The following is a 12,410-nucleotide window of genomic DNA, read 5'->3' on the forward strand; positions in this document are numbered from 1 at the left end:
CCACAACCGTTACGAAACATATCAGATGAAATCTAAATTGCGAATAATCACTACCAGCACCTGTAGAATGGAATGATGATAATGGAAATTTTTCCCCGTACCCGGTCTCGAACCCGGATTTCCCGCTTATCGCGAGCGGCCGCCTCACAATTTAGCTATCCGGCCACAACTCACGGCCACACCCAGACTTCCATATGTCGTCAACCAGATTCATAATGGATGTCCGAGTGCAGAGCGTAGACATACGCTAGACGACATATGGAAGTTTGAGTCTGGCCGTGAGTCGTGCACGGATAGCCAAATGGTAAGGCGACCGCTCGCGATAACGGGGAAATCACGGTTCGAGTCCCGGTCCGGCACAAATTTTCATCGTCGACATTCCATTCTACAGCTGATGATAGTCATTATTAGCAACTGCGAATGCATCTGATATGTCCTATATGTGTGTCCTGGGAACTGGCAGCAATACGATTATAACATACACTGAAGATGGAGTCTAGCAGTGCTCAGTTCTGGGCCCTATACTCTACTCTGTATTAAGAAATGATATCCCAAGATAGCCGAGAGGTCAGCTTTCTATATTTGCAGATGACACTGTATTCTACAGAAGTAGCTCGAGTCTTCAGTTATTAGCAAAATATCTCGAGCAGCACCTAAGACTTGTGTAGCAGTAGGCGAACAACTGCTAGATAACTGACAAGACTCATGGAGTGTTATTTACCTTTAAGAGAACTCAAAGAGACTTGGTTATCCGTTTCAGTGCCACAATCCTTCCCTGGAAAAATAACATTCTGTACCAGAGGATAAAAACTGGAGAGGAGACTGACAGTCAAAGGTTATGTCACTGACATTTGCAGTAAAGGGCCCAGCATGCTCTTTAGACTTTGTCCCCCAATGAAAAGCAAGAGACTAAACATCACAACTGGTACCGAAGTATGGTCACTGGCCTCTGACACAAACCTAACCAAGGTTCTTTGAATCGAAAACAGATATAGGGTCGCAGATGATAGCCAGCACCAAGCAAAGAGAGAGCTCTACACAAACCTAAGCACTGCCAAAATCCCCCAGATCGTTGAGACTAACTCACAAAATTTTTTTGAAAGACAGAACCATAAATACCCTATACCGTCATTGGAAACATAGGAATAAATCCACATGACCGCAGAACAAAATTCTCCAAAATGATGACATCCAATATATTTCATATTCCATAAATCACGCACCCAAGTACTCACCGAGTAACACACAGGACTAGAGTTGTGCTCTGCCAAAACTATGGTTCGGTAGTTTTGGTACAGTACATAAGTGCCTTAGTAAATAGTAGGATTATTGTTAGTGTTGGTAGAACTGCTGGCGAAAGAAACGTGCCGGCCGAAGTGGCCGTGCGGTTCTAGGCGCTGCCGTCTGGAACCGCGAGACCGCTACGGTCGCAGGTTAGAATCCCGCCTCGGGCATGGATGTGTGTGATGTCCTTAGGTTAGTTAGGTTTAACTAGTTCTAAATTCTAGAGAACTAATGACCTCAGAAGTTGAGTCCCATAGTGCTCAGAGCCATTTGAACCATTTTTGAAAGAAACGTAAATAAATGTGTGAAAAAGAAACTGGGAGCCAAAGACTACGCTTTGTGTTCTGTTTATTTGTTCTGCATATTATTAGAACCGCAAAACATTCGCATTTACTCCATTGTGTATCGTATATGTGTAGAAAATACAGACTGCATTTTGTAAGTAATAAAAATTAGCTGCTCGCGTAACTACAGCTGCTATACACAACCAAAGCAGTTACTTCTGATGCAAGTACTTTTTACATGCACAAAGGTAAAAAATCTATATAATTATTATTGTTATTTTGTACTCAGTCGAACGTTCTTCATCATGACCAAAGGCAGGACCTTCCTGTTACTACTGTTAACTGCATGATAAATCTGATTTTTTTATTTTTTTATTTTTGCTACAACGTCCCTCTATTTCACGTTGCAAATCAATAAGTGTCGAATAAAACTTCAATGAAACATCGACAGTTTAAGTTTTTCTATATATACTGTTAATTTTTAAGCAAGAACAGAGGGATAACTATGAAGAACAGAAATGTCTCATAGGTGAAATGAAATGATCGTACGGCACTGATAGCCAGGAATCCCCATTTGAGGAAGTTCAGTCGCCGAGTTTCAAGTATTTTCATCTGACGTCACATTGGGCGACTCGCATGTCGATGATGAAATGATGACGACGACAACACAACCCCCAGACTCTGAGCGAAGAAAATCACCGTCTCGGCTGAAAATCAAACCTGGTCCCGCTACGCGACAGTCGGACACGCTGACCCCACTCGGCGGACATTCCATAGGTTCCACAGCCCTTTGTATATCTACATCTACATTTACATGATTACTCTGCAATTCACATTTAAGTGCTTGGCAGAGGGTTAATCGAACCACAATCATACTATCTCTCTGCCATCCCACTCCCGAACAGCGCGCGGGAAAAACGAACACCTAAACCTTTCTGTTCGAGCTCTGATTTCTCTTATTTTAGTTTGATGATCATTCCTACCTATGTAGGTTGGGCTCAACAAAATATTTTCGCATTCGGAAGAGAAAGTTGGCGACTGAAATTTCGTAAATAGATCTCGCCGCGACGAAAAACGTCTTTGCTTTAATGACTTCCATCCCAACTCGCGTATCATATCTGCCACACTCTCTCCCCTATTACGTGATAATAAAAAACGTGCTGCCCTTTTTTGCACCCTTTCGATGTCCTCCGTCAATCCCACCTGGTAAGGATCCCACACCGCGCAGCACTATTCTAACAGAGGACGAACGAGTGTAGTGTAAGCTGTCTCTTTAGTGGACTTGTTGCATCTTCTAAGTCTCCTGGCAATGAAACGTAACATTTGGCTCGCCTTCCCCACAATATTATCTATGTGGTCTTTCCAACTGAAGTTGTTCGTAATTTTAACACCCAGGTACTTAGTTGAATTGACAGCCTTGAGAATTGTACTATTTATCGAGTAATCGAATTCCAACGGATTTCTTTTGGAACTCATGTGCATCACCTCACACTTTTCGTTATTTAGCGTCAACTGCCACCTGCCACACCATAGAGCAATCTTTTCTAAATCGCTTTGCAACTGATACCGGTCTTCGGATGACCTTACTAGACGGTAAATTACAGCATCATCTGCGAACAACCTAAGAGAACTGCTCAGATTGTCACCCAGGTCATTTATATAGATGAGGAACAGTAGAGGTCCCAGGACGCTTCCCTGGGGAAGACCGTTCACTGCTTCCAGTTTCTATGGGAATCTAGTAAGAGACTGAGTTCATATGCAAACAAAGCAATCGAAATGAGGTAACGCCTGATAGGTATGCAACACACATGACATAGAGGTAACGCGGTTACGATCTTACTGACCGAAGCTACTAGGAAAAATACCGTAGTCCCGTTTACTTAGGATAGCCTACGGTAGTTTTACAAATGGTTCAAATGGCTCTGAGCACTATGGGACTTAACATCTATGGTCATCAGTCCCCTAGAACTTAGAACCACTTAAACCTAACTAACCTAAGGACATCACACAACACCCAGCCATCACGAGGCAGAGAAAATCCCTGACCCCGCCGGGAATCGAACCCGGGAACCCGGGCGTGGGAAGCGAGAACGCTACCACACGACCACGAGATGCGGGCGGTAGCTTTACAACTCTACTCGTAAAGTGATGAGCCAGTTATTAAGAGAGACTGACCAGCGCCCTGTTGTATCTGGCGGTGGCGGCGTCCAGCTGGCGGCGCAGGCGCTCCTCGAGGCTGCCCAGGTCGGTGGCGAGCGCGTCGCGGTTGCGCGAGGCCTCTGCGTAGCGGCGCTCGGCCTCGCGGCGCGCCGCCTCTGCCGCACGCGCCTCCTCCCTCTGCTGCTCCAGCCACGCGCGCTGCTGCAGCTTCTGCTGGCGCCGCCGCGCCGGACCGCCCTCGTCCTCGCCCGCGAACCTGCGTCGCGGACACGCCACACAACACGCGTTACAACTATACGAGGCGCGGCTATAAAACAACGGGACCGTAGAGTATGGAGTGAACTTAGTCCACTGCGTATGTGATCAACATCACACCGGGCTAGTCAAGTGATTCTGGGACGGCGCTGCTTGTGTACAATTTGCGGTAATAGCGAAACTTGAATATTACACGTATCCTCCTTGTTTTGTACAGGGTGTTCGGAAATTCCCGTTACAAACTTCTAAGACTTGTAGACGGAATACCTCAATAGATTGAATCGGAACCCATGTCCGGAAATTAACCCAACGACGCTATAGAGCGTCAAAGTTATAGGCGCCGCGTCCTGCAAATGTATGTACAGGGTGATCAAAAAGTCAGTATAAATTTGAAAACTTAATAAACCACGGAATAATGTAGATAGAGAGGTAAAAATTGACACACATGCTTGGAATGACATGGGGTTTTATTAGAACAAAAAAAAAAAAAACAAACAAAGTTCACAAAATGTCCGACAGATAGCGCGTGAAAGGTCTCTTGCGCGCGTCGTTTGGTGATGATCGTGTGCTCAGCCGCCACTTTCGTCATGCTTGGCCTGCCAGGTCCCCAGACCCCAGTCCGTGCGATTATTGGCTTTGGGGTTACCTGAAGTCGCAAGTGTATCGTGATCGACCGACATCTCTAGGGATGCTGAAAGACAACATCTGACGCCAATGCCTCACCATAACTCCTGACATGCTTTACAGTGCTGTTCACAACATTATTCCTCGACTACAGCTATCAATGAGGAATGATGGTCGACATATTGAGCATTTCCTGTAAAGAACATCATCTTTGCTTTGTCTTACTTTGTTATGCTAATTATTGCTATTCTGATCAGATGAAGCGCCATCTGTCAGACATTTTTTGAACTTTTGTATTTTTTTGGTTCTAATAAAACCCCATGTCATTCCAAGCGTGTGTGTCAATTTGTACCTCTGTATCTACATTATTCCGTGATTTATTCAGTTTTCAAATTTATACTGACTTTTTGATCACCCGGTATATAAATTGTGATTTCATGATGATGTTACAAACTTTCAAGGATGATGGAGAAGGATATATGCATCGATTTGAGTTAAGCGTCCCTGTACCGGAAACGGACGTGTCGAAAGTTATTAGCGAAAACCATTCTGATACCTGTGACAGTGTTGTACCTGTACTATTGTTGCTAAGATTGCAGGGCAGGTATGAGGGTCACTCCAAAAGAAATGCACACTTTTTTAAAAAAAAATCCTTCTTTTATTCTACATGTTTGAAAGTTTTACAGTGTGTAGATACATCCTTTAGGAACAATATTTTCATTTCTCCACATAATTTCCATCCCTCTCAACTGCCTTACGCCATCTTGGTACCAGCGCCTGCATACCCGCACGGTAAAATTCTGGACCAACATGTGGGAGCCACTGTTTGGCAGCGTGCACAAGGGAGTCATCATCTTCAAACCTTGTTCCACGAAGAGAGTGTTTCAGTTTCCCAAAGAGATGATAGTCACATGGCGGCAGGTCAGGACTGTAAGGCGGGTTTTTCGGTGTTGTCCATCCGAGTTTTGTGATCGCTTCCATGGTTTTTTGACTGATATGTGGCCGTGCATTGTCGTGCAGTAGCAAAACATCCTGCTTTTGCCGATGTAGTCGAACACGACTCAGTCGAGCTTGAAGTTTCTTCAGTGTCGTCACATATGCATCAGAATTTATGGTGGTTCCATAACTCTCTGCACATTGTCTCTAGTGTGTGCAGTACGAGGCCTGCCGCTGCGAGGAAAATCCTCAATATTGCTGTGCCCGCTTTCATCATGTAACCTGCTTGCCCATCAAATAACTGTACTGCGATCGACAGCAGCATCTCCATACACCTTTTTCAACCTTTTGTGGATGTTTCCCACTGTCTCGTTTTCAAAGCACAGGAATTCTATGACGGCACGTTGCTTCTGACGAACGTCAAGTGTAGCAGCCACCTTGAAGACATGCTGTGACGGCGCCACTCACGAGAACAGGTTGAACTAAGTATGAAAACAAGCGGGAAGAGTGTATCTACACACTGTAAAACTTTCACACATGCAGAATGAAAACTGTATTTTTGGAGTGACCCTCATAACTTTCAGATTTAGTAGTACGGACCAAAGTAAGAAGACATGTTTAATAAACATGGGACCTACAAACGATACCTGAGAAGCTTCGAACACTTGTTCGTCTTCGCTAGTGTAAAACACATTCGTCTACTGAACAAGTGCTCACAGCTCTTGAGGTATGCATTTTGCAGCCCATGTTTACTAGACATTTTTCTTGTTTTGGTCCACACTATCACCTCTGAAAGTTGCTTACTGTACAACCTTAGCAACAACGGTATCGGTACATGTATTCCACTGTCAGAGGTATCAGAAAGGTGAAAGGTTTTCGCTTCGGTAAAGGGAACCTTACCTCAAATCGATATATATCCTTCTCCATCATCTTTGCAAGCCTGTAACATCTTCACGGAATCATCCTCTATATACATAGATTTACAGGGGTTGGCGCCTATAGCTTGGACGCTCTGCAGCGTCGTTGGATGACGTTCCTGCACATGGGTTCCTGTTCAAAATATTATATACTCACTCCCCTCTTTAAGTACTATAAGTCTGTAACGGAAATTTTTGAACACCCTGTATACGTTTCTGCACGTTTAGGTTTTAGTAACAGCTACGGTGCGGTAATGTCGTCGCTGCGGATGTAAAGAGAAGTATGTGAAAGGAGGACCAGTTACTTTTCATAGGTATGTACAACAAATGTATGATTGTAAATGTAATATTGATATGAGGCACTTTATATGTTGAAAAGTATGGAGACACGATATTACAAAGTCTTGTATTGTAGAGATAATTTCTGAGATATTATGGCCACATGTTTACGAAACAAGTGCTGGATAACTCTGCAAGTGTGTGTGAGTAAACTGCCAGTCAGTGTATGTATACATATTCGTGCTATGTTCATAAGCAGATAAAATTTATACATGACAGTCTGATTAATTTCCCCCACTTTATGTAGGTTCTCAAACCCTTATGTGTATTTAAGTATTTCTGCATGAGACAGTTTCCTATACTGTGCCCGTGTAATGTAATTAAGTATAACAGATTCGACAAGGTGAATCAGTGTAATAGAAAACCTAAAAAATATTGTTGGCTGTCACTTCTTCTATACCTCCAAAATTCAAGCATTGATCTTTTAGTTTTTATTTATTTATTTATTTATTTTTGGGTTTCACTTTTCTGATGAGCTGCCGCAAGATGTTATAGATATCGCTTGAAATAGCTATGTAATTTCCTGTGCAAGATCCAAAGATGAGCCTGAAAAGCTTCGAAAACCGGTTTATGGAATGAATAAATAACTATTTCAAAAAGGAGCGTGGTTCTAATTTCATGTCTTTACATTATACTATAGATATTTTACTTGTCTATAAAAAGCACCAGGGTAAATAAAGAGAAACTGATAATAATAACGGACAAGCAGGGGGAGCAGATCGCTTACTGTATTTGCTGTAATAGTTCACAGTTCCAAATGTGTTGTTTTTTCGTGACACTTCGGCGCCGTCTACAGTGTCATTGTAACGTAATTAATTAGAACAGAGATTCGACAATGCCAGTAGGTGCAATAGAAAACATTAAAAAAATTTGTTGGCTGTCACTCCTTATCCCGTTACCGAAAAAAAGTAAATAAGGTGGAATTTGAGCTACGATACTTCGGCGAAAAAGCACAATACCATTGCTCTTCACAACTTTAAGCCAACTTCAGTTACTGGTATCAAATTGTTGCGTTTCTATAAAAAGCGTATACAATGTTTCACGGTAGTTCTGAAGGTGATACATCTATAGGAGCGAAGCAATAACATCCTGAAGACGTTAAGCGCTATACAGGCTAAAATGTGCCGTCCCAAACTTATGTGACTTCAGCTGCAGGAGATGTTCCAGACAGAATTCTCGTTCTGCGTATCCAAATGCTCTCTCCATAGATATTTATATTCTAAGAACGGGACTGATGCTGTCACAGTGTAAGTACGCTTGCACCAAAGATGAACGATCAATGTCTGTGAAGTGTGAAGCTTTTTCAGTCGAATGTGGCATCTCTGATGTCTGTAGACATATCAGTGTGGCCGTAGCCTTCATTTGTATAAGAGCTGTATATTTAGTTTGTCGGAAAAGCGGTTAAGTACCATAACAGAGCAACGAATTGACGTAAAGTTTCAAATGAAACTTGGAAAATCTGCTACTGAACCCTACCTTTCTTTGGAAGAAGTGTATAGAGAAGACGGTGTAACACGTACGCGATTTTTTGGGCAGTTCATGCGTCTTCAAGATAGCCGAGAAGACTTCAAGATGACTCACGCCCGGCACGGCCTTCAACATCAAAAACGGATGAAAATATCGAGCTGATTCGATCTGATCGTCGGTAGAGTATTAAACCAATTGCAGAAACTGTAGGAACTGACAGAGAATGCGTAAAGCAAATTTTACATAACCATTTTAACATGAGAAAAGTGTGTGCGAAACTGGTGCCGAAAATTTTCGCGTTCGAACAAAAAGAAGCTCGTGAAAATTTTGTACTGGCACTTCGAATACCATGGAGAATGATCCTAATTTCGTGGAAAGAGTGATGTGACGTGGTTTCTCACTTACGATCCAGAAATTAAGTGCCGGTCCATGAATTGCAAAGGCTTAACTTCGTCGAGAGCGAAAAAAGTTTGATTGAGCAAATCAAGATTCAAAGCGATTATAATTGGTTTTTCGATATTCTTGAAATTGTGTATCTTCAGTCGGTACCTGAAGGTCGAACTACTAAACAAAATTACTATCCTGAGGTTCTTGCTCATCTCCGTGAGAAAATAAATAAGAAACGACACGAATTGTGGAAGAACATGCCATAGGTTCTGCATCAAAGACAACGCACCGACTCATACCGCATTGTCTGTTAAGAGGTCTCTAGCGAAGTACAGCATCCCTGTGTTAGACCACCCACCTTATTCGCCTGCCCTAGCACCATGTGACTTTTATCTACTCTTCAAGTTCAAATCTGCATTAAAAGGAACAAGACAGCAGTCCGTTGAAGGAGTGAAAGACAAAGATACATGCGTTATGAAGTAGGTCACAGAAGAAGGTTTTCAGCACTGTTTCCATCAATGGGGATTAAGGAGGCTAATATGTTGAGGGTAGCAATAACTAAGTATGTATGTTTTTGAAATGAAATGTTTTACAGTAATAGTATCGTTATTTTATAGCCACACCCCGTATTTCATAAGGCACTCCGGGTGACAGCTAGTCTTAAAGTCACATCTTCAAGTAATTCCTATACCAAAATAACGATAGTCCACAAGGTTCTGTTTTGGCCACACTTTTATTCAACTAGTACACCAACCACATAGTCACCAATGGTTCTGTAAAGTTCAACTACGCCGACGACCTAGTAATAGCGACTCAACGAAACACGTTCGAAGAAGGTGAGAAAACTCTTACTAACGACCTACAAAGCATTGACCAGTACTACAAAAAGTGGAGACATTGTCCAAACCCTAAAGGAAGTACAAGTCAGCTCATTCCATCTGACAAACAGAATGGTAAACAGAGTGTTGAATGTAATGTGCAACAACATAGTCGAAAGCCCAAATATTTGGTTGTGACTCCCGACAGATCCCTGACATTTAGTAAACATCTAGAACTAACAGCACAAAAGCTAAGTCTAGATACAATATATTAAGGAAATTGGATAGTGGTAGCAGGTGATCCGATGAGAGCACCTTAAGAAATATAATACAAGCATTTATGTATTCTATCGCTGAAAACTATTCTCCTGTTTGGAGCAGAAGTAGCTATATCAAGAAAATAGATATCCATCTAAATAACACAATGAGGATCATTACAAGACGTTTTAAATCCACACCAATACCGTGATAGTCAGTAATAGCGAATACTACCCCTCCAAATCTCCGACTACAATGAGCAATAGCACATGAATGAACGAAACTCAAAAGATTCAGAGAAATTCATTAAAACATTCAACAACTTACCACAGACCCGTCTAAAATCTATTTAACCAATCTGGGTAAACTGGCCAACTCGACCCTGAAAGCTAAGGTCTAAGAGAAGAGTGGAGAAATGAGTGGTAGTCTTTCTATGGTCATGAGAAGATAAGGAAGATAGATCCGACCATCTAACTGCCGAGAGTGTACCAACCAAGAAACATGTGAAGCTCCCTCTATGTCCCAAGAACGAATTATCGCGACGGTTCGGTGATTACTTATGCAGCAATATCGTGGTATTCCATGGATCCCGTGGTTACTCTACAAGGTCGCATTATTGCCAGGGGTTATCTGACCATTTTGACTGATCAGGACCATCCGATGGTATAATGTTTGTTCCGTAATGGAACAATGTCTGTCTTCCAAGATGACAGGTTCTCTGTTCACACAGCGCGCATCGTCCAGGACTAGTTTTGTGAGCACCAGGATGAATTGTCGCATCTCCCCTGGCCACTACAGTCACCAAGTCTTACTGACCGTTTGTGGTCTACTTAAGAGTAGGGCGCGTGATCGCTATCGAACTCCGTCATCATTACCTGAACTTTCCACTATTTTTCAGCGATAATAGTATGAGAGTCCCTTGAAAACCATACAGAACCTTTATGTATCTATTTCGAGTATATATAAAAGAATTGTACAAAAATATGGAAACATGAAAAACACTTTACCATTACACGGAAGAGTGCCAGGACAGAAAACATGGAGAAGTTTGCTCACTAGCCCGATAGCTTTTGACCGTTTCACATTATTTTATCATATCCTGAATCGCTTTAATGTATGCACTTATTAAAATATAGGATGTTAATAAATGAATATCGGGGTTTTACACCTTTACAATATTTATTATGTTAAACTTACAGTTGTAATGATATGTCACATTATTTTATCTTATCCTGAATCGCTTTACTGTATACACTTATAAAATACAGCGTGTTTATAAATGAATATCAGGGTTTCAATGCTTTATAATATTTATTATATGAAACTTACAGCTCTAAATGATATGTCACATTATGTTATCTTATCCTGAATCGCTTTAATTTATGCACTTATAAAATACAGGGTGTTTATAAATGAATATCGGGGTTTTAACGCTTTATAATATTTATTATATTAAACTTACAGTTCTAAATGATATGTCACATTATTTTATCTTATCCTGAATCGCTTTACGTATGCACTTATAAAATACAGGGTATTTATAAATGAATATCAGAGTTTCAACGCTTTATAATATTTATTATATTAAACTTATAGTTATAAATGATATGTCAAATGAAAGAGCAATTCAAACAGTTTTACCAAGAACCTTATAAATGTTCAATGTGAGCACCATTTGTCACACGGCACACATCACGTCTATAGCCGAGTTCTTCCCAAACGTTGATAAGCGTGTCTTCAGTGATTGTAGCAACAGCTGCTTCAATCCGGTTTCTTAACTCAGGGAGGTCTGCTGGTAGTGGAGGAACGTACACACGATCCTTGATGAAGCCCCAAAGGAAAAAATCGCATAGCGTCAGGTCGGGTGAACGTGGAGGCCATGCAAAGCAAGCCCTGTCACTGGGCCCCTTGCGGTCTATCCAGCCTATCCAGCGCTTATGTACATCGAAGTTCAACCACTGGTGCCAAACACAACTGTTTGAGTTGTTCTTTCATTTGACATATCATTTATAACTGTAAGTTTAATGTAATAAATATTATAAAGAGTTAAAACCCCGATATTCATTTATAAACACCCTGTATATTTGTTTAAGCCATGCCTGTTCCATGTGACTCCATGTAAACTGAGAGAGAAACAGAGTTGAGAGAACATTAATTCAGTTAATTTAAGCACTCCCTGTCTTAATTCAAAGCGTTCTTATTAGCTATTTAAGCCTGGTGATCTAATTCTGCGAAACTTGTCGTTCTTTCCATAAATCTGGGATCGACTGTGACCGAGCGATTGTGACCCAACCGATGTATTCTCAATCGATTGCAGCATATTAAAAAACTCCTTCGTTCGCTATAACACAAATCCTGCATAATAAACGTTCTTTCTAATGTAACATAGCAGATATTTTCGGCCACTAAATAAAATTTATTGAGATTATACGACCTTTTCTATACTCGTCTTTTTCCTTATATTTGACCTGTATCAGCTTTCTGCGTGTGACTCAAGTTTCCACGTTTGGTTTGTCTTTTAGAAGTGAACCTGTAGCGGTTGTTGGTTGGTACAGATGATATTGTGAATACCAATTAATGTTAATCTGAAGAGATGTGGCAAAATAATAACTTGTGCAGACGATTTCTCTGTTTCCCTGCAAGTAATTAGGTCTGTCATTCACCTGTCTCTAGGTTTTTGT

General features: G+C 41.4%; 1 protein-coding gene across 1 annotated transcript in view; it reads right to left on the reverse strand.

The window, feature by feature from the left end:
- Positions 1–12,410, reverse strand: part of LOC124594354 (RIB43A-like with coiled-coils protein 2) — a 135,610-nt gene that overhangs the window by 60,084 nt on the left and 63,116 nt on the right. The window contains exon 4 of the mRNA XM_047132722.1: positions 3,744–3,984. Within this exon, the coding sequence (XP_046988678.1) occupies positions 3,744–3,984 (241 nt within the window). The remainder of the gene's footprint in view (positions 1–3,743; positions 3,985–12,410) is intronic.

The sequence above is a fragment of the Schistocerca americana genome, chromosome 2, assembly GCF_021461395.2.
Source record: "Schistocerca americana isolate TAMUIC-IGC-003095 chromosome 2, iqSchAmer2.1, whole genome shotgun sequence".
NCBI lineage: Eukaryota > Metazoa > Arthropoda > Insecta > Orthoptera > Acrididae > Schistocerca > Schistocerca americana.